General features: G+C 36.3%; 1 protein-coding gene across 4 annotated transcripts in view; it reads right to left on the reverse strand.

Moving 5' to 3' along the window:
- Window positions 1–5049: 5049 nt before the first annotated feature.
- The window catches only part of DSC2 (desmocollin 2), a 34061-nt gene continuing 15428 nt past the window's right edge, over window positions 5050–23682 (reverse strand). For 2 of the 4 annotated variants that reach the window (XM_070629832.1, XM_070629833.1), the window contains exons 8-17: window positions 20928–21062; window positions 20504–20689; window positions 18748–19004; window positions 18477–18619; window positions 13787–14014; window positions 10031–10267; window positions 9532–9656; window positions 8012–8263; window positions 7417–7462; window positions 5050–7329 (exon numbers count right to left, since the gene is read on the reverse strand). In XM_070629832.1, coding sequence (XP_070485933.1) covers window positions 7427–7462; window positions 8012–8263; window positions 9532–9656; window positions 10031–10267; window positions 13787–14014; window positions 18477–18619; window positions 18748–19004; window positions 20504–20689; window positions 20928–21062 — 1599 coding nt within the window. In that variant the 3' untranslated portion in view covers window positions 5050–7329; window positions 7417–7426. The remainder of the gene's footprint in view (window positions 7330–7416; window positions 7463–8011; window positions 8264–9531; window positions 9657–10030; window positions 10268–13786; window positions 14015–18476; window positions 18620–18747; window positions 19005–20503; window positions 20690–20927; window positions 21063–23682) is intronic. The other 2 variants (XM_070629830.1, XM_070629831.1) reach the window with 1 other exon arrangement.

Here is a 23682-nt window from a genome sequence, read left to right on the forward strand (position 1 = left end):
GCGTAGTGCAGCCAAATAGCTGCCACCTCATAGACAGAGTCACCTCTGGCACCTGGTGTTGACTTTCCAGGTCTTATTTGTCTCTGAAGATTTGACAATTCTGATTTGTTTTTGGAACATATACCATATAATTTGGATACATCTTATTAACTGGTAGCATTTATGTGGCAAAACTAGTTAACTTTTGTTGAATGTTTACTAGGGGTTCCTGTCCTGTGATCCCACCTAAAGGTTATGCTTCCGTTTCAGCTCCACGTGGTGATTAGGAACCATGGAGTACAGATCACATTCTGAAATGATTAATTCACCGAAGGTGTGGAATTTTCCTAATCAATGTGTTTCAACTGCTGGTACATTTCTAGCATTTTGCTTAATGTATCTTATATGAAGAAGCAAACTTAAAATACTCAAGTTTCATAAATCTCCAAATAATCACATAAACCCAATTACTAAATCCCTATCAGTGGTTCTCAAACTTAAGAATATGTAAAAGTGACCTAAGAAATTTATTGAAAGTGAAGACTCCCGTATTTCCTCCCTGTCATCCTTATGGTTCTGATTCAATAGGGGATCTTTATTTTAACAAACATGGGTGATTCTGATGCAGCTGATCTGTGAACCACACTAAAAAATAGTGCAAGCGAATATCAGCAAGTTCACCCTAATATTTATCAATTGCAAAAGAAACAGTACTCTGCTCCATCCTCTTTCCTGCATCCTAACATAACTAAAGAAAAGAGGCAACTAGCAGGAACTCCACAGTTTTAACCTGTTAGCTATGGCCAGATTTTCTGTAAGGACTCGAGCGTACAGTCACAAAGGAGCCAAGGAATGGCATAAAACAGCCCCTGACTTTCCCCTTGCACCAACTATTACTACATACAGAGGGCCTCCAGTGAGATCCTTCTCTATAGTCTCAAATATATCTAGAATTTAGAACATACTAAAAGGGTTTAAAAGGAAGGAATATGCCCAGAAGCTATACCATAGCAAAATTCCTCTATCAAATAAGATGTGGGGTTTTTTAAATAAAATAAGATCAAAGGGCTCTGCTTACCCCACTAACTGGATATCAAAGCACTAGTTTCCTTTTTATTTCCTGCTTTTTTAAGACTATGTTGTTTGATTTTACATGAAGACTCTATGTTGCATGTTTAATTGAAAATGCAGCTGCGAGATGCATTTATTTGCTTAATTAAACAAAAGTTAAGCAAAAGTGATTTAAGTTGCACCTTAGCTTGGTGGAGTAAAGGACAGGGGGAAGGAAGGTTGAGAGAGAGGATCTTGCTGGGAAGGAAGACCCAGAATCTCATATTTTAGGATTTCAGTCTGAGGACTGAAACCCAGCCCTAGGGGAGAGGAAGTAATCGAGGAAAGCAGACAAATTATCCAAAAATAAACAAAAAAAAAAAATAGAAGCATAGCTGTCTTGCTATTTCCTAAGCCTTGCCTGCCGTTAGCTGGATAGCTCAGTTCCTCCCAAGTCTGTCAGAGAACAGGGCAGGGCTGCAAATCGTATGTGTTACCTTCCAGATGACACTATCAGCTCACCGTACAATATAGTCGTTGCCTCCGAGGCTCACAGTGGCACATTTCTTTTCCTTTCCTTCGGTCTTTATTTGAAAGTTTTCTTCTCTCTCACGGCACACCCGAGCACCATAGTATCCTGTTATAGAATGTTCTCCTAGTGTAATTCAGAGGAAGCTCTTAGATCTGCATCACTTTCCTTGCCTTCTGATTTTTCAAGATACTTCTTAACTCAAGGCCTGATTTTCAGCAGTTTAAAAATAGTTAATTTGGCTTTGGCAAATCCTTGAGAATAATTTCTTGAATTCTAAAAACATAAGTGGCTCTTAGATGCTTTTTCTTGGAGGGTTAGTGAGTAGGTTTTTAGCAAAAATTATTTTCACTACAGTTTTGGTGCATGTTGATAATGAGGTAAGGGTCAAATAGGATTTTCACATTGGTCAATGAGTTTCACATTGAGGAAAAAACAGTTCTTTAGGCAAAGCTACAGTTTTATCTCCATCAGATAACTAATAAGTATGTGAATTCATTCATCCATTCACATAAAAAATATCTTGACCCACAACTAGAAGGACCTGCAACTAGGATATACAACTGTGTACAGGGGAGGTTTGGGGAGATAAAGCAGAAAAAGAAATATATCTTGAGAGTCTACTGTTCTATGTGGTGGGCATGCAGTGGTGAAGTAGATGGACAAGATCCTTTGGGGGTTATATTTCAGTGTGGCACAGCTAGTTACAAGAAGGTCATGCAATTATTGGAGGTAGAAAGGAGTTAGCTAACCTGAACCACAATATCTAGACAGGATCTGCCACTTTCACCAACCCAAGGGAGAAGTAATAGGGATTCCAAAAGCTCCCCACCTCACTTTCTTGCACTAATTTGTGAATGCAAATGTTTGATGTTCCAGGCATTCAATATCTAAATGTTGAAAAAAATAATTCAATGAAAAAATCTAACATACATCCTATCTATAATGGAAAAATTATGTCAAGTGAAGGTAATGCAATACACTAGGAATCAAATAACTTAATTTGTAATCTTTCCCTTTTTTCTCTTTGTGACCTGGGCAATACAATTTGACTCATAAAAATGTGTTGATGGTCAAAGTTTTATGGGCATACAAGTGTGAACACCTTTCTTTGTCCTCAACAAGCTTCTCACATGAGAGAAAAATACACACAAACACATGCATGCCTTATCACGCACATACACAAACATACACATAAACCTATAAGGGAAAATTTTACAGCAATGGGATCAAGACACACAAATGTCTATGGTTAGAGGAGTGTTTGAACCAGATCTTCAAAAAAGTCACATTTTCACAAAAGAAGTAGGCAAGAAGTGAGTAAAAACATTGCAAATGGAGGCCTCATCATGAGCAAGGCACAGATAGAGAAAGTATGTGTGGGCACAGGGAGACAGGTATTTGAATGTGATTTTGCATTTCAAATTTATCCCCTAAAACCATAGAAGGCCCTTAGGCAGGAGAATGCCATGATCCTATCTGTTCTTTGATGGCAGTTGGAAGGAAGGAACAGGGGAGAGAATGGAGGCACAAACACCATTGGACCTGAGTGAGGCTGAGGGTTTGAACTGGGGTACTGGTAGGAGAAACATATGAAGAGAGGTGTGGAGGACAGTAGCGGTAGGGCACTCCTCATGCTCATGAAAACTTGGCTCAAGAGTAGTGGAAGCACAGTAATTTCACTCACCAGAACAGTACAGTTCTTCTGTATTATCTGGAATTTTTAAATAGATATTGAGTACTTACCACGTGCCAGGTATGAGGTGACATGTTTTGCAGGCATTAGACCATTCCATACTTAAAACTACAGTGTCTTGTCCTGTACCAGAGTGTGTGGGCAGGGAGAGTAGCTGATTCATCTTGTACCTTCTCATACCAGCACAGTCTATTAGGAAAGCCTTACATGGTTGTACTTAGAAGGCATGAAATGACTGTATGCAAAAGAATTAGTGAATGAATGAAACTGTATTTAAATTCTCAGAAAGCTTGGCAGTTTTGGGCAACAAATAGGATGTGCTGTGCAAACAAGGGAATGGAGTTGAGGAGTCTCAATCTCAAGCCTAATTAATTAGAAGGAGGGCACTATTTATATGGAAAACCCAGGAGAACCTGATGTGCTGTGGTAACATACTGTTTGTCTTTTTGCAATATTGAGTTTAAAGTACTAGAAGGATAACAGGGTCTCGCAGAAAAGCTGAACTAGAGCTGTAGATCCACAAAGATATCATGTAACCTCTTGGAGCTTCATTTGTTCAAGGAGGTTGAAAATATGATGGCTCTAGACACACAGAAGAAAAAACATTGTATTCTTAGTACATTACTGCCTAAGAGATTGACTAGGGTGAAGTCTGGCGTCAAGACTTCAATGTGGAGCCCAGGAAAAGGTTAGAGATAGAGACTAAAGGGAAAGTCTGTAGTCAAAGTCAGATTTTGCACAACAGAATGAAGAAGCAAAATAAAAACCAGTCTTGAGACAGGCGATCAAAAAAAAAAAAAAGAAAAAGCAGAAAATGATTATGGGGAATCTCCAAATACAGATTTCTGTTGCCTTCCTCTTTTCAAAGAAGCATCGTCTATTAAGGGAAATCCCCAAGATTTTGCCTCCTTGAGAAGGAATCTCATCTGCTTTTCATTTAAGTCTCAAGATTCATCACACTGATTTGTGGGCTATGGATAAGATAGAGTTTCCCGGATACCAAGAATGAGAGACCTGCAAACTATTATGAGCCATTAAGTTCCCAAAGGTCATCACAGGTGAACTACTGGTCGGGCTTCTGGGAAAGATAAATGGGAATGTTATGGCAAGACATCAGCTGTAAAGCAGAGTGGAGACTGAAGCTATGGTTATTCCCAACTAAGGCATTCTCTTCTCATGTTAATAATAGCAGCTAATATATACTCAGTGCTAACTCTGTGCTAGTTCTTTTCATGAATTAACCCTTTTGGCTCTGACAGCAAGACTATGAAGTGGACCCCTATAACCCCCTCAATACAGGTCATATAATTGAGGAAAGTAAACTTGAAGTTTAAATGACTTCTCAAATCCCACAGCTAGTAAGGGTGGAGCTGGGTTTACCATCAAAGCACTCTCTCTGGAGTCTTTGCACTTAGGGTTACCGTGGCAACTGCCAAAGAACCTTAAGCTCCCAGGCAAGCAACTGCTTGCCTCTGAGGCAAGGAATCTCTCTAGCAAGACAGCTAGGAGAGAACCTAAGGAAGGGCTTGACAGCAGGAATCTTAAGCATACTTAATTTTCATAGGGCTTTAGAATTAGCGTCCATTTTAAGAAGCGGATGTTCTGCTTTCCACCCAATTTGAACCAAGTAGTTTCATACTATTTCAAATTAGGCAATCCTTTGAAGATGCTTCAGCAATCTCAGCAATATATGTTCTGAACCACTGGATATATAAGACTCAGTCATCAGGTAATCATTATGAAGAGACATATTCTCAATTGACAAACATTCTAAAGTAAAAAAAAACAAGAAAGAAACAAAAAAGCAAAAACCTTTTAATTATCCTATTTTCTTAATTGATTTTCATTAATATGAAATGGGTTGCACATCTGACTTATTTTAAATCATTTAGTATTAATAGGAGTGCCTTTCAGGTGGACCACTCTGTATGACTTGCATGCTTAAAAACCATTTTTTATTCTAATGTCTTACAGCCACCCTAGGAAAGGAGTTCTATTGTTACCCATCCCCCCCCCCCCGCCATTTTATGATGAAAAACAAAAACAGAAGCAGAGAAATTATGCAGTTTAACCAATATCCCATAGCATCACAGTCTTCGAATAGTCAAGTTACATAAATGTGGTTATAACAATGGACCAGTGATCTTTCCAAAGCAGACTCTAAAATTCTAAAAGATGTAGAACAGGATTCTAAAAAAGAGGCTCACTTCTCTAAGACAAATACAATCTCATAAGCTCATATCTGACATATGATTAACAAACTCACACTAAATTTTTAAAACTACTTGATTTGCTTTATCATAACTAGTAATATATAAGAATTTTGTACATAGTTTATTAAAATAACTGAGAAATAGGATCTTTGAACATTAATGAAACAACTGAAAAAATAGATTATTGAATAATTACCCAATGTTAATCCTTAAGAATAATTGTTATAAGTCAACCTTGTGAATTCAAGATAGGCACATTATTAACAATCATAAATATTAGAAATACATTTGAAATGTCCATATGGTTAATATACACAGAAAATTCATTGACTGAAATCAGCTGTGAAACCTAGCCTGGAATTTGGTTGGCTATTAAGTTTCATTTTGTCTCATTATTTCAAAATTTAAATAGTTTGGCCCATTTCTACATTTGTTAAAAACTGTAATTTTAAAATATTAAAAAAACTTTACAAACACGTAGATATGACTAGCCATTTCATCTAAAAATTTATAAAACAGTTATTCCTAGAGAGCTTTCATGATCTGTATTTCAAAAACCATCACTATTTTGTACTTATAAACCATATCCTTGCATCATATCTTTGCATATATCATATCCAGATATGAACTGTAAATATGCTATTATATACTAAATCCCATATCCCACTTTTAATTACACTATTGCTTTTGTTAACATAGACTGTTGCCTCTAATAAAAGAATGACATATCTTTACAGTTTCAATGGCAAAATTAAAGGTTCTTTGTTGAGGAGATAACAAGGCAATAACCAAGATATTTGAAACAATAACGTTAACATTACATTGATTTTAAGAAAAACAAACATAAAATGGAAACAGAATAACTCACTTTATAAGAGAGGAGAGACAGCTTTTTAAAATATTTAGATTCTCCAACCCAAATAGGAGTTTTAAAAATAGAGAGAAGAGAAAGAGAGAGATGAAAGACCAAAACCTTGAAGGTGTAAAAATACATTCTGAAAGCATTTTTTAAACTTAAAGTTCACTGACAAGGTAGGTAACAGGAAATGTGGATTCAGCGCAGGATTTTACACAGAACAAAACCTAGAAACTAAAGTCCACCAAAATGGAATTGTAATAACAGTCAGTGCCTGGTTGGACTCTCTCTTTGTGTTATGAAGAAAGGTCATGTTATAAGAATAAAACAATAACAATGCAATATACACACTTTATAATGTTTAGGGGAACAATAGTTTTCAAGCACCATACAAACAATTAATTAATTAGCTAACTGAAGATAATGTTAAAACAATGTCTCTACAATTTGCTATCAGGTTATACTTCAAGTAATCTATGATATAGACTTGAATTAATTACACTTTATTGCACTGTAAATTGGCTGTTGTCATTATACCCAAATGTAAACAATAATGCAGACTTCCTTAATTTTTCTTTCTGTAGGTCCTCTTGGGTGGAAGGCAAGTAATTAAAAACTATGGAAAAATTGTGAAATTTGTGTACTTATTTACAGTATCTCTCTGTAAATGTGCATTTGGCTAAGGAGATCCCATCAAAATAATGGGGGAAAAGTCCCAAACAAAGCATCTTCTATTTTTAAAAACTGAGAACTAAAAAAAAAAAGAGATGAAAAAGCCACTGGCTTTTATAGACTTAAAAGAAAACAATCATCTTGTTGTGCATGCTGCTGCTAGTGTCCTAAATTTGGGTTCCAAATGATCCAAAAATTCAAGCCCGTCTTCATCTTGTTGTTCACTGCAACAACCTACGGAACCGGCCATCGATCCTTTTCCTTCGTAGTTATACGTAAGGACGTAGTCTTGAGCATGGTTATGATTGTCGTGCTGGTTACACAGCTGCACCTTCTGCCAAAGAGAAAAACACAACACATTTTATTATTATTATTTTAAACACCAAAACTTACTAACATAAAAATAATTGCTTTGATTTACCTTTCATTGTTTAATTTTTAGTCAGTGTCTGTCCTCTAATGGATTCCTACATATAAAAAATGCACACGATTGGTCTCTATCATAAATCACACTATAAATTCACTATATAGCATGTTTCTAAAAGTCACACATGTGGCAGTAAGTTTACAAGTGTTCATTTTAAGTAATCATTACTCTGCTTTTCAAAACTATGGCTAACGTGAAATGCATCCATTAAACTGAACCCAAGTTGACGTGGGCTCAGATCTTTCTAGAAAGGTATAGTGACTGTGCAGGCTGGAATTGCCTTGTACCACACTTTTGGCTTCTAAGGTATGACTTGTCAGATGGGAACAATTAACACAAAGTCATGAGAAAAATAATTTAAATATCATTACACACTATTTCAGCAAGAATTAAAAACCAAACAAAATATGAGAAAAAGTAAATATCCACTTAACATCTGAACATATCTAAATTAAAATGAAGGTAAAACAACTTTCTAATTAGTAGATTAATAATTAATTGAAAATAAAGGTCAGGCCACTAAATTGTAATCATTTAGAAAGTTGAAAAGAAACCCAAACAGATTAGTAGGACACTTAGGGAAACTCACTTCACCAAGATGGGACTGAGTGAAATTACGCCACTCCGTGTAAGCGTATTGGCGGTTGTCCACCTCCACGTGTCCTCCCCTGCAGGAATCCAGGGTGCGCTGCCCATCTCCCCGGTCCAATTCCAAGGTCTGGTGTCCTTTCACCAGTTCAATGTTCTCCTGCCTTCCAGTTTTCACTCCTGATCCCATGGTGCCACAAATTCCCTGAGCCGAACTGCCCACGGTATGTGTTGTAAAGCCATTTGTGGAATACTGAAATGAAACAGTTTGCATTGGGGAAATACAGAAGGCAACCAAAAAATAAGAAAAGAACAAACAATGCAGGCAAGGCAGTGAATTTTTGTGCTAGAAAGTAAGCTTTCTGAGGGCAGGAACTAAATCTGCCTTGGCAATTCTGAGTGCCTAACTACAGTAACCCCAGTACTACATGTAGAGTCTAATACAAGGAGCAAATTGCAGATGTTAAGTGGCCTCTACCTTGAGACAAATCAGAAAGCTAAATGGATATTTCCTCTCCAAAACCTTCTCAGAATACTGTGCAACTTTTTTCATTTGTTAAATCCGTCCAGCATCTCACTCCTCACAATCAGGATTACAAAACTATTGTCTTACGTGTATTTACCCTGCTTAGTTTGAATTCATTCCCTTCACCTGACTAGGGCAGAGACAGAAATAACGATCAGTGTTTATAGTCAGTGTCTCATCTAGTTGCCCTTCAACTAAAACAAAAACAATAGAAATAAAGTTCTCACAAAAATCTTAGCTGCAACAACAAATCCCTGTGATCTAAAAAAATAAAAATAAATCAGGCAGGGAAAATACTAATGACAAATCTTTGGCTACTCATTGTTTATACTGTGTTTTTGTAGGAAACTCTAAGTTTTATTTTTTCCAATACCTTCGTAGATGCCAACATCCTTCTGTTCTCTAAATCTTTCCTTCTCTAATTTTTAATTATGCTTTTTATAGGAAATTCACTTGTTCCTTGTCCACACACTGAGCTAGAAATCAAAGATGGAGCAATGTAGTCACTTGCTAGCACTCCTGTTTCTTGTACTTGGCCTCAGCCTTCTTTCTAATCCTTATTAGAGCCAGAAAGAACTGCATTAAAGTTCTTCCCATGCTGATCAAAGCTTGTAGTCATTTTATTGCTGTTGCCAGAAAAACATTAAAACACTTATGCTGATGATCTGTAAGTAATCAAATGAAACATTTTTACAGAACCAACAGCAGTTTCAATACATAAAAAAGACTGAGCCTAAAGTTAAAGCCATGAAACATTTGAAGTAGAAAATAAGAATGACACGTTGAAGGCTTTTTACTATTATCACTGCATGGCCAAACTGAAATGCTATGTATCACCGTGGGAATCAATGTCATTTTATCTGTTCCATGGGACCAATGACATTTTATATATTGGAAGTTACCTGATCTCAAAAGAACTTTGCTCAGAAAAGGTAATTCTAGTTGGTTAGGTCAATTGATCCTTTGTATTTATTTTAAGAAGACAAACTACTTACCACTTTGTCGTCCCCAGGAGCTTCCGTGTTTGACACAATGAGGTTCTGTTGGGCTAAATCATCAGGAAATACTTTTGGTTGCTTGGTTGCCCTAGAAGCCCCACAGACTAAGGTAAATAGGATACCTGGAAGATGCGACAAATAACTTCAGTTTATCATAAAACAATGTCAAGTTATGAATTTATGTTAACAAATACAGGACGACTTTCCAGAATACATAAATATGATTGCTTGTGTCAAAGTAGCATACAAAAGTCTGCCCTCCAGCTAGGCCACAAAGACATGCTATATGCTGTATTTCTAAATTGAATTTTATGTCTATGCTGAGACAACACTAGAACTGCACATGAACGCACTTTCAATACAGAAATTAAGTTTGTGTGTTAAATAGAAATGCAGCTATAGACCAATGAACAGCTATAGAAAACAGTGTTGATTCTAAGAATGTGTCTTGAAAGTTATTTTAAAGGCTATTATTTGAATTCATGAAAGGACTTACAAAATAGCAATGCTATGCCCAACAATATCGCAAGAATGGCCCATGTTCCAAGTTTTACTTCTCCGTTGCCAGTCCTTGGACTTACGCGAGAGGTGCAGTCATTTTCGATAATACAGTCACATAAAATAACGGTTAATGGAGTAATATGTGACTGGCCAAGTCTATCTGCAACTCTGATAGGTACTGTGTATGTTCCAAATGGAAGGTCATTCTGATAGGAAAGGCGTGTTGCTGTATCTGAAAGAAAATAAAACCAAACGTTATAGAATGTCATTGATTTCTCCTGAGCATAAATAACTAGTGATAGGATGTGTTAGTGTCTTCCAATAGATTCCGACTCCTAGCAACTCTGTGTACAGCAGAGCCGAACCCCGCTGGGTCTTTCTGAGCCATCCTCTCATCTTCTGGTGCCATTTCAGACAATGCTCCACTGCTATGCATAGGGTTTTCATGGCAAATTTTTTCAGAAGTGGGTGATCAGGTCCTTCTACCTTCTTCCTAGTTTGTCTTAGTCTGGAAGCTCCCTTGAAACCTGTCCCCCACGGGTGACCCTGCTGGTATTTGAAATACCGGTGGCATAGCTTTCAGCATCACAGCAACACACAGTGGCCACAATATGACAGACGGGTGGTGTGATTCCCCGAGCTGGAAATGAACCCAGCCCTCGGCTGAATCTTAACCATTGGACCACCAGGGCTGGCTGCAGTGATAGGATATTCATTATATCTCTCTACAAATGGATATCCCTCATGGGGTGGCACACTGCCACGAGGTTGTAAATGTGAATGCACTGAGTAGTTCTAATTGACAGTCACTGCAAATATACTGCATATAAAAGTTTGTCTATGCTGCCTCTTATAGAAAGGTCTTTTGGCTTTTGTAATAATATATTTTATCTGTCCATAAATGAATCCTTCCAATCAAAAGTAATAAACTGGTTAAGAGATTGGTTTTTATCACATCTTTAAAATTTTTCATATAACTAGTCAATACATATTTTCTTTTATACATGATTCATCAGAGAGTAACAGTCTGAAGTTCTGGATGTTTCTCCTTACTTTGGTTTCATATATTGTGCCAAACAAGCATAAATAGTTCTGACTTATTGTCAGAGACTGATTTCTGACAACTTAGAACATCGCTAACCTTGAATGTGTTAGTAGGCAGGAATCAAGCTGCTGGAACTTCATCCCATGGTCCCCCAGGACACTGGGACCACTTGTGTATTTTTTCATTTTTATGGATTTTTTTTAGGTCAAGGGTAGAAAATATCCAGGCCCAAATCCAACAAAGTCTTGGGTACAGAGCCAAAGATAGGCACTACTTCGAATGCAGATCTCACACGCCCATGCCCAGGGATAATCCTTCTCCACCTAACTGGCCCAGTGTGATGTTTTCATTTATTTTTATGCTGTTTGCAGTTCTAAATATAAATCTGAATGTTTGAGTAAAGAAATCATTGAGGGGCAGGCCCTGTGGCCCAGTGGTTAAGTTCGTGGCGCACTCTGCTTTGGCAGCCCAGAGTTTTGCCAGTTCGACTCCCGGATACGGACACAGCACTGCTCATGAAGCCATGCTGAGGCGGCATCCCACGTGCCACAACTAGAAGGACCCACAACTGAAAAAAAACAAAAAATACACAACTATGTACCGGGGGACTTTGAGAGAAAAGGGAAAAAAATAAAATCTTAAAAAGAAAAAAAGAAATCATTGAATTAAGTCAATTTTAAAAGAAAGCATTGTTAACCTCGTAAGTCTATGTATAAAAAATAACAACAAGGGGCTGGCCCAGTGGTGTAGTGGTTAAGTTTGCACACTCTGCTTTGGTGGCCTGAGGTTCGCAGGTTCTGATCCCAGGCGCAGACCTAGCACGGCTCATCTAGCCACGCTGTGGCAGCATCCCACATAAAATAGAGACATACTGGCACAGATGTTAGCTCAGCGACAATCTTGCTCAAGCAAAATGAGGAAGAATGGCAACAGATGTTAGCTCAGGGCCATTCTTCCTCACCAAAAAAAAAAGAAAGAAAGAAAGAACAATATGACTAATAAAACCAAAATTTGTGATTCATAATGTGCCATGGTCTATTTTATTCACTATCTCATTTACTCCCTCAAATCATCCCATTTTACACCAGTAAACTGATGCTCAAAGAGAATAAATAGCACAGTCAGATTTACATAACTAATAAACAGCGGAGCTGGCACTTATCATCAAGCCTATCTGATTTCAAGGCCTAACTTCATGTTTCCCAGGCTTTTGAGTTATTTCATACCAGTAAATCCTTAAAATAACAAAGTTTTAACCCACATAACCCTGCCAACATTTCATTTTGCTAAATATTAAAAATTTTTTAAATTATTAAATATTAATATTATTTATTATATTTTTAAAAATTAGCACCTCCTTCAACACTATTTTCAAAAATATAACACTAAATAAGTAGAAAGTACAAAATCTAAATATAAAGTTAATTCTTCCCAAGAAAGGACAGTTGATAACCTCACACACACACACACACACACCCCCTGGAATATTGTCGTTAAAAAAATTGAAAATTTTGTCAGTTCACAAAGCAGCATTCAGGACATAGTGCCTTAAAATCCATCATAGCTTCCATATGGTCTTTTCTTCCCCCATTCTGTTCTCCCTTTCCCTTCTCTCACAACCTTTCTTTTTAAATTGAGGAATATTCATTGGAAGCATGAGGATGAAAACCCTTCAAGGACATTTTAAAGGCAAGCCCCATCAGTTTACAGTGGCTCTTGAGGCACAAAACCTGGAGTGACATGACATCATGCCCACAGGTAGTGTAGTCAGGAGACAAAGAATGTGCTGAGGAGTTAGGAGCTGATGTAGGAGGGATGCAATGGGGATATGAAGAGAGGTCCCCTTCACTTTTGCTATTCTTGTCACCATAGATCCTGTCATAGCTAAGTCAGAAGTACGGACTAGGAACCAAATTGGGGGAGAATCCTGAGTAGAAAACAATAGACAAGAAAAGGTCAGAGATCAATGCAGCGCAGAGAGGAGGGAGAGCACAGCAGACACTGTGATGTACACACAGATCCCCTACAATTGAGGACTTACTGTCCCAGCTGCTTGGGGTCTGTCAGTATCTTCAGTGATTGTGCCTTCCTGCCAAAGTGCCCCTCGGGGTAGTCCAACCCACTGATTGAGCAATGAGTGAGGAGAGAGACTCAACTTGGGGCCACTCTGAAGGGCCACTCAGCTCAGACTCCCCATGGGCTTAGCCAAGGCTGTTCTTGGCCTGAGCTGCCACTTGGCTTCTCTTTTTGCCCAGTCCCCCTTCCCTTCCTTTCACAGCTACTGAAGTCAAGCAAACCCCTTAATCAACATTCCACCTGAGAAACTGTCTCAAGAGTCTGCTTCCTGGGGAACAGACCAGCAAAAGATGGAGATTCCCTTATGAACTAGGAAACCATTAGCATGTAAAGAATCTATGTAGGTGGGAGGTACTCAAGTCAGGAAGTGATTATATTAGACCTAGTCTAAGGATGTGTGTGTGTGTTTGGAGTGGGAATGAGAATTCACACAACACCTAAGGGAATCCTGACACAGGACTGATCAGAGATAAGCCCTAGAAAGGCTCATTTCCCACCACAGCAAAACTGAGACACTTTCCTTCTTTCATTGCTCATTCCCAAAGTGAATTATTCTTCTATTTCATCAAGAAAAAATATTTTAGATACACTGATGCTGAAAAGGACATAACAATGTTTAGAAATACATACCATTAATTCCTGTCAGTATCCACCTTCTCTGTACGTCTGAATCAGAAGTACTCTCCAAAGTGAAGTGAAAGGGTGGGCCGTTTATTGGTTCATCAGGATCAACGGCAACAATCTCCGCAGACGACGTGACAGGTTTGCAGATTATCACTTGCTGTTTAGGTATGGAGGGACCATTGTCGTTCACATCTTCTAGTATAATCCCCAGTGTCCCAGTACATGATCTCCCATCTAGAAAATTGGATATAAAAATACAATTTTTTAATGTTTTGAGTTGTCAATAGGAAATTATAGATTAAAAAAACTTAATAATTTATTAGGCACTTGAAAGATATAAATGACAGTGAGAAGCACGGTCACAGGCTATGTTCTTAGAGAATGTTAAAAGAAAAAGATTATCACTGTCAAATGGGTTGTACAGACAATAACCGTTATTTAAATTTGTCATTCAATCACTAGGTGCAATGACATGGAAATTTTTATGGGGAGGAGTTTTGACTGATTTTTAAAAGGAGAAAGGAAGACAGTACAAACAAGGGCATTTTTGGTATATTTAAAAGTAGGAGGAAACTCAAGGGGGTGGGAAGCAGAGTATGCATGCCCGTGTTCTGGCAATAATGAAGGGGAAGGCAGCTTGGTGGGAACTGACACCGGAGAGAAGAGCCAAGGGTTCTTGAAAGTCAACCTCGGGAGGTTGGAGTTGAATATACTTATAGAAAGTACTTAAGGTTTGAGGGCAGAGAAATTGAAAGGTAGAAGATATGCATTTGGAAGGTTAGAACAAAAATAGTACGTGGAAATGTTTGAAAGGTGAAAGACTCCAGAAGTGGAAAATCACTTGCAAACCAAAATAATCACTCTGGGTGTAGCTTTTTGAACTCATCTATCTATATATTGAATACTAACTTACTGAAGAACTAGTTTGTACAGGACACTCTACTGGAAAATCTGGGGGATTCAAAGATGAGGTGGTCATGGGTTCAGGTCACAAATTAGTGATACAGTTGTGAAGTCTGAAGCTGAATGCAAATTCAGGACTTCTATCTCTAAATCATTAAACTTTCTGCTTAATAAAGAGGACTTGGACATCAGTGATGGAAAAAAGGGTGAAAAAAATCTGTGCCACCCACTGCCTAGCGCTATGTCTTATATGAAACTGCCATCCTAAGAAAGCTGGAAGACCAGGCACAGCCACAGTCACAACCTCGACCAAGGCAACAGGACCTGTGATATTTCCAGTGCCATTGTGGGTCAGGAGCCACAGCCCACCAAGTTAAGAACCAGATCTGAAACGTGGGCCACAGAAAAGGACAAGTTGGTGGCACAAGACTGCTAGGCGGTAAGGCGGGAGAGGGGAAAAAGCCAAAGCAGATCAAACACCTCCCATTTAATATAAGCTTGCAAATTAAAATTCCAGATGGAGCAAGATTAATGCGAAAAGGAAAGTCAACAAAATCACCAACCAGAAGATTAATTCACTCTACGTGAGACATCTCTGAAACATGTATATTTAGCATCTTTAAAGACATAAAGTGTAACTGTTTAAATAAGAATGAAATTATAGCTTAAACTCCACTAGGACTAAAACAGCAACTTTCATCTAATAAGGACTCCAAAGAAGAGAATAAATAGAATGGCAGGGAAGCAATATTTAAAGAGATAATTGCTGAGAATATCCCAGAATTAAAGAAAAATATTGATGTTCTATTTTAAAACATACTTTGACTGCAGTGCTAGGTAAATAAAAACAAATTCACGGCATAAACATTGTATTAAAACTGTAGAACGCAACCTAGGGAACCAGAAAAGTTGCTTGGACATATTACCTACAAAGAGACAATAACTAGGTTGACAGCAGAATAATAAGCATCAGCAACAACAGATGCCAGAAGATAATGGAGTACTACCTGCACAGTGCTGAGGGAAAGAAGGAGTTAACTCAAAATTTTAAACCAAGTCAAATTGTCAAATCAAGCATGAGAACGATATTAAAATATTTTTCAGAACAATAAAACTGAGAGGGTTTATCAATCAGCCACCGCCCACCACGGAAAAAACTAATAAAGGATCTACTTCAGCAAGAACAAAAGGGAACAAGGAGAGAAGAAATGAGATGCAAGAAACAATGCAAATCTCTCTCACTTCGGACAACTTAAAAAAAAAAAAAGAAAGCAAGCAGGAAGATATGTATGTTATCTACCTGGCATACTTTTCTATTAGGGCAGAATAACCTCACCTCTCAAACTCTCTTGTTCCCATGTTATGTGGTGTTTTCTTGCTCTTTCTGAAAATTGGGACTCCCGGATGTCTTGAACATTTCTTCACATTTGGGTCCATACACAGAGTTGAAAGCACATGTCTGACTGATTGAACCTGGTTACCTGTATTGTCTTTGAATTGGCCTCTACAGTGCTGTTCTACTGCTGTGCTAAGTGCCTGAATTTCCCTTCCCTTAAACTTTTCGAGTTGTTCAATAAACTCTATTTTTTTTGCATATTCAGATTAGTATTGGTATAGGACATGTAAACTAAAGATCTCAGACATCTAATTCACAGTGTTTCACAGTTCTGTTTTTCATCTTTTGATTACACAAATAAAACTCTGATTCATTGGAGTTTATGCATGCAAATCTCACCTTCTAATATTGATATAATGCTATATGGGTAAGTGCTAATTTTAAATATGCAGTCACGAAGGGGGACTCCTGGTGGTTCCATGATTTATGTGCATGGCTCACTCCTATCAAATGTTTTTTGGGTTTTTTGGTGAGGAAGATTGGCCCTGAGCTAACATCTGTGCCAATCTTCCTCTTTTTGCTTGAGGAAGGTTGTCTCTGAGCTACCATCTGTGCCAATCTTCCTCTGTTTTGTATGTAGGATGCCGCCACAGCATGGCTTGATGAGCGGTGTGCAGGTCCACACCCAGGGTCTGAATCCTTGAACCCCAGGCTGCTGAAATTGAGGGCACGAACCCAACCACTATACTGGGCCGGCCCCTCAAACCTTTTAAAAATTTGAAATCACTCCTCCTAAAAGATGGAATAATACAACAAAAATAAACACCTAAAACTCAGCTATAGAGAGGAGCTACCTGGGTGAAACAGCCAACAGAGTTGAGATTGAGAAGAGATTGAGAAGAGAAACAGAACTCAAAGTTTAAGAAATAGCTATGTTTAGCAGAGAGGAAGTTGGAAAACAGAAAGCATATACAGAAGAAAGGAACATGTGGAAAAGTTTACACACAGAAGCTTTGGGAGAGAGTCTTAAAAAGAGGAAATAAGTAGAGAAGTAGGAGGGTGGGACGTGAGCATGGGGCTTGAAGTCAGAGCTCACAAGGAGAAAGCATTTTTCATTAGGAAGCAGCAGGGAGGGCCCCAATGAAATTAGCCAGTATAGGTTTTAGAAAAAGGTAAAAACAAAAACAAACAAACAAAAACATACTTTTGTATAATCTTAGTTCATAAAATAAAATGATGTGGAATTATTTATCCCCTACTTTCTTCAAAAGAAATTAATGAGAAAGGCCCCATTACATATTTATTCTAAACCACAATGATGATTAAAAGTGCCCCTCAACTAAACTCCATAAAACTATTTGATGTCTCAATTATTTTATCTCCTCTTCAACAGAGGAGGATGTAGAATAATATTATACACAAAAACCTCTAATTCCAGAGAGTAATTTTTATCTCATCTATCAAGAAACAATTTGCCAAGTGCTGTTAAAAATATAAAAATAATGGATTTAATTTTCATATTTTCTTCTTTTCATTTGTCTTTGACCAAAAAGCATGTCTTGATAAAGGGACAAAGGAAGCTGAGGACTTAAAGGACAGTCTTTAATTGGCTGAAGTTAAATTAATAATGATTACAACTTTACCAATTCAACCAATGGATACGAGCCATTCCTCATTAATTTAGAGACTTGAAATAGAAAACACCTTCCAAAATCACTTCTAAATTTTAATTTTTCAAATTATAAAGTAATAATTAATGATTATTGTAGTTAGCATGTTTATTTTACAGAAGTACAAAGTTTAAATGTTTGTTACAGTAAAATTATATTTTATGCGCTAAGTGGATCTCATACATAATCATTGTGCTCATATTTCTCTCAATTTTGTAGGACTCACAGAACATGATTTTACATTTTATATGATTATATGGATTCATAGTGCTTGTCTTCCTAATTTTATAACATGCTATTAATCATGACTATGATTCATTTTTTATAATGTCCTTAATCAGAATTCTAACCCCCCAATATATTGCCAGTTTCCTGTAAAAAGATAGAACTGTTTTCTTGGCATGCACTATGGGTAATAAGTATGTTCTCTCTGTAATGAATTTTCTTGCCAAAGTGAATATTTTAAAAGATACGACTAGATAAAATGAAGCTAATTTCTTCTATAGTAATCTTCTCAATTTTTAATGATTAATTTTAATGAGCTACAGTTTTAAGTATTTCTATGACTAAACTATTGTATAATTACATCTAAAACTGAGGGTGCTATTAGAAAGTAGACCTGAGTTAACAAATTATAGCAAACCTCTCAATTACTCTATATGTCATCTCCAAGAAACAAATTTTGAGAATGTATACAGCAGACCTAAAAATGTGTGTTATTGGTTTAAAAACTGAAAATGTATGTAGTTGAAGATGTATGGAGCTATCTTAAAAACAAAGTTCTTACCTTCGTCTGATGCAACCACTGTAATATTATATATGCCATTTCTGATGTTCTCTGCCTCTCTGTCCAGGCTCTTGATAACTGTGATTGATCCTGAGTTTTCATCAACAGTGACCCACTGTTTTGGATCATTTAATTTCCTATACCTGTTGATAACGATGAATTAAAATAACAAAATGTATCATAAGCCAAATTATAAGACCAGTGTCAAAATAAGTTATAAATTTTAAAAACATAGCAAATTTGGAGTTAACTGAAACAGAATTAGAAATACTTTATGCCTCTGCTGCTTCTTGCTTCTGGGTCATATGCTTTATATCCATTGCTCGGTGTTCTCAGCTGTGTATTTTCTTTAATTCGAACAGTCTGCAGTGCAGGGCTACACTCGGGGCCCTCATCCTGATTTTGCACATTAACAGTAATGGTCGCCGTGCTCATGGCTGATCTTGAGCTAGCCTCATTCGAATACGGAGCTTCATTAACGACACCAATTTGCAGGTTCACCTGCTGTCTTTCTTCATAATTCAGAGGCTACAAAAGCAAGCGTGTTGAAAATCAGATCAAGACATTTAATATTTGGCAATGCTAACTTGGAAATACGTAAGTGCCGTGTTTGGAATAGTCATGAGAATGTTAAACATAGAAAGGAGGCAAATCCTTCAACTGATTCAGTATTTGCATGGAGCCAGCAAGAAAACCTGTTCCTCAACGATAAATTTAGCAAACGTAATATCATAGCTCTTAATAACAACTTCAGAAAGTATTTAATGAAGGTGCTTCAAGGTTAACACTTGAGATATTATTTTGGGGACTCCATACCCTAACCAACTGTTATTTTGTTACTCCATTAATTTGGGGACAGCTTATTCTACTCTCCTGAGATGAAGAAAATTATTTATACCTGGTTTGGGGTAGAAAACATGGGTCAAATTTTATAATATATTTTTAAGAGGGGAGCAACAAGAAAATAGAAGGCTTATGGACATTATACTCTCCTTTTTTATCTCTTCTATCTCAGTTACTTTCTAAAGAACTGGCAGTATCAAGTTTAATGGAAAGTTGTTACTTCATTTTGCTTGATATGTAGTTGTGATGAGAACGGGTGAAGCTATTTTCTAGAAGACAGAAATTTTGTTAGGTCTTGGATTTCACAGAGATAAATTTCTTTCTTAGAATACCAAGGATTAGGGCAGGGGCTGAGTGATGACACAGACAAGATTTAAAGGACATTTCTTTGTTGTTTTGAAACAGAGAAATTAACCCACAAACTGCAGCTAATTTTCATCGTTGTAAGAAAAAAAGATTCATCATTTTGGATCCATGCTCCTTGTGAGTATGTACAAGAGGGAAACCCCACAGACTCACAAAAGCATCATGTTCTAGTTAAGGATGAAGCAGAAATAAGCCTCTAACTCTGTCCAAAGGCAAAAGCGCTCAGATCACTTTATGGACTAACTCTGGCTCCTGAATTACCTGCGAATTCTTTTGAGACGCTGTAGAATAGGATTAGAAAGAGGTTTTAGAAGTATTGACATCTTTGAATGGTTGAGGATTCCTATTTTGAACCGGGAAGCTAAGGATGTAATGGACACTGGATACAGATGGACAAATTTACAAACAGCCTCCCCATGGGTCTGACCAGGAGTAACTCATCATTTGGGAAATTCAGTAAATAAGTGGAGGCTCCTTGACCCAGCTACAGAAACAAATGGGCTAGGAAAGTTTGACACTGTCCTGTCGGCTTCAAAGCTGTGCTAGTTTTTGAATTAAGAGATATTGGTTACAAAGTGGATACTATATTAATTGAACATATATAAATCTATATACATTTTTTAAATCATACCTTTATAAAAGGTTCCCCAGAATGAATATATTCATTCCATTATATATGAGGAATATAACAATTACATTCACTTATATATCTATTTTATTCCTACATTTAGCAGAATTCCTTTCTTTTCATTAAACTCTAGTATACTGATCTGTGAAATTATAAGCTACAAATAACTAATTTACTAATTTATTCTTACCTTAACCACACACAGAATTCCTTCATTGGTTTTGAGATCTGTTACAATTTTAAAATTTCCATTTTCATTGCCCTTTAAAATGGTATAATTAGCTCTCCAATTAGCAGTGTTAATTAAATCCTTATCTTCAACGGTAACACGTAAGATTTCCACATCAACTGTATTTTCTTCCACTGATGCCACATACTAAAATAATAAAAACAAACAAAATTTAATTAATAACGCTCATAAAAACAGAACACCATGTGAAGTAAGCCCGATTCTTCTAATTCCAAAGTACTATGTTGACATAATTTTAAGCCCTAAGTCCAAGTTGCTGTCTTGGGGGTACTTTACTTGAAATCACAGGGCATGGATGGAAATGTGCATATTTAGCAATTAACACCGGGTGCACATTTTTCTTTTACTAATTTCCTGTACTTACAGAAGAACGGGTGAATGTTGGCAAGTTGTCATTCACGTCTTTAATATCAATGATGCAAGTTGAAGTAGTTTGCAAACCAAAATACTGACCATCCATGTCTTGTACTTTTATTTTCAACTGGTATCTATCAACTAACTGAAAAGAAAATAAAATTTAATTATTGAGTGAAGGCAATATTATAAATGAAGTCTTGATTTACACTTGATAATTTTCCTTGCATCAAAGATTTAAGAGGTATGCTATTCAATTTCATAGCTTTCATACACTGGCAGAAGAAAAATTTTCTCATACTAGTAATTTTCAATTAATTTACGAAAATAGAGTAGTTTCTCAAATTTAAAGTGAAACTCATAGAATATGGAATCAATTGGTTTTAGTTTTACTCAACAAAAAGAAAAGATGTAGCCGTAGTACATTTAAAATTACCTAGTAACTATATCAAAATCTTTATCTCCTATCCAAAGAACATTCTTTGCTCAAGAATACATAGCAGTGACTCTTGTACCCATCTCACAATAAAACAATAAAGTGAAATATGCTCCTGTAAAAAAGATATATTTTAAATATTTACATTTATAAAAAGATCATCAAATTCACATGAAAACAAAGGTCTGGGGCTATGTAATTTCTTCTCTCAGTGGAATATAGAATCTGGCTATTAGGGCTTTCCACTCATCAGAGATTACAGAAGGTTCATCACTAGTTAAAAAAAAGTGTTTCTCTTCGTATCGGTTTCATTTATCGTAAGTCCTTGAGATACAGAAGGATTAAAAACAACACTAATAATATCCTCTTGATTGAACATTAGGAGACTCCGGTTCTATTCCCAACTCCAAAATTAACAAATGTAATCTCAGGGAAGTTGGAAAATTCTTTTTACTTAGATTTCCTCTTCTATAAAAAAATGATAACTTTCCTAAATAATTCACCTCTTTTCATAAGACAAAATAATATGTGAAAAACTATCCTAACCGTCTTCCTAAAATAGTCACTCTTCTCTCACATTGCCACCTTCTTCCCTTAATTCCATTACCTCTTAGACTTTCTTGTCCTCATGCATTACCTAAAATAGAACTAAAATTTCTTTATATCTCTATGCTTTTTATATACATAATTTTCCCAGTTTACTCTTCTCTCATAACCAATCACATATAAAGACTTGAAAAATAATGGTCTTATTTCATTTAAAAATTCTAAAAACCTCGTGCTAGTGTACTTTTAGGAGAGAATACATATTTTGTTTGTAGTGAACTAAGATTTATTGGAAACAATCAATTGGCTGACAGAACAAAGAAATGAAGATTAGAGGACCTAAATATTGGCTTATGATATCTTCAGATGGAAAAAAAATCCTGATGTTTAAGAGACTTAAAGGGTTGAAGGTAACAGATGAGAACTGGAAATCTGGGGTCACAAAGTGGCTCCAGAGCACTCTTGGGTAAAGTACTCCAAGACTCCTTCATTAGTCGAATGTTTGCAACTGATTTATCGGAAGGATGTACTTGAGACTTGATGATAAAAGAGGATTTAGTTTATAACCTGCTTTTCTTAAGCACATAAGTTCCATAAAGAATCTATATAACTGAGGAGCTGTAACAGCAATTCATTCATTCATTTATTCAGCAAATGATATTGATATTATATTCCTCACTGGCACACACTAACAGTAAAAATAAATGAATTTATAAATAACAAAATAAAATTTTAATAAAATAAAATTTCACTTAGAAATATCCTGTAGACACAGTAAAAGGACTAATTTTATTAAATTTCAACCCATAGTCTATGTGAAGAAATGACAGCTATGCATAAAACACTTCTGCTGCGTAACATAGTATGATGTTCTTCTCAAGAAAACGTACTTGTGTGATTGTTTGACTTATGAGCTGAACTAGCTAATGTTCTTTTCATAGAATACCATTTTTATGTAAAAGACTCCTATGTTTATTCAGACTAGTGTATTTTGAAGACAGTTTGTCACACATAAAATGATTCTGTCACTTCGAGGAAAACAACTATTTGTTGCCATTGATAAACTGGAGTTTTCAAGCTAAAATGAGAATTCTGGAAAGCTTCTATCAACCATTGTGCTAGTAATGGAGGTGAGGAGGTCATTTTTTTCAATATTGTTTAATGAAATGTGTCAATATTTGGAAGCTCTGCATAACTCAGTGAACCAATATTTCCCAAATGACCAATGCATAATCTTATAAAATTGTATGTGGCTATCTATGCACTCACTCAATATATAAGATAGACCAATAGATTTCAATGTAACAAAGTTCGAAAGTTCACTGACAAGGCTTCAGAATGCACACAGCAAAAAACATTTAAGAAGCTACCACTTGTCAATTTTTGATGTGGTATCAAACCATAATATCCACAATGATTTGACATTACTATTAAATTACTCCTCTCTTTTCTAACTTCATATCACGTTGGATTTTCCTTATATACCTCAGCTAAAACTACATATTATGACAGACCAAGTGCAGAAGGAGTTACGAGAATCCATCAGTCTTAGATCGTCAGGTATCAAAGAGACTTGGAAAAATGCATAATAATTCCATTCTTCTCACTAAATTATTTATTGTTTTGAAAAATGTGCTTATTCAATAAAAGTGTTCTTTAGGTTAACATGTAATATATTTATTACTATTTTAAATGGGTAAATAAATGCATACTTTAAACATTCATCAGTTTTGAATACTAATAGAGTAAATATTGATAAATATAACCCATATAAACAAACATC

Source organism: Equus przewalskii, chromosome 7, assembly GCF_037783145.1.
Source record: "Equus przewalskii isolate Varuska chromosome 7, EquPr2, whole genome shotgun sequence".
Classification (NCBI taxonomy): Eukaryota; Metazoa; Chordata; class Mammalia; order Perissodactyla; family Equidae; genus Equus; species Equus przewalskii.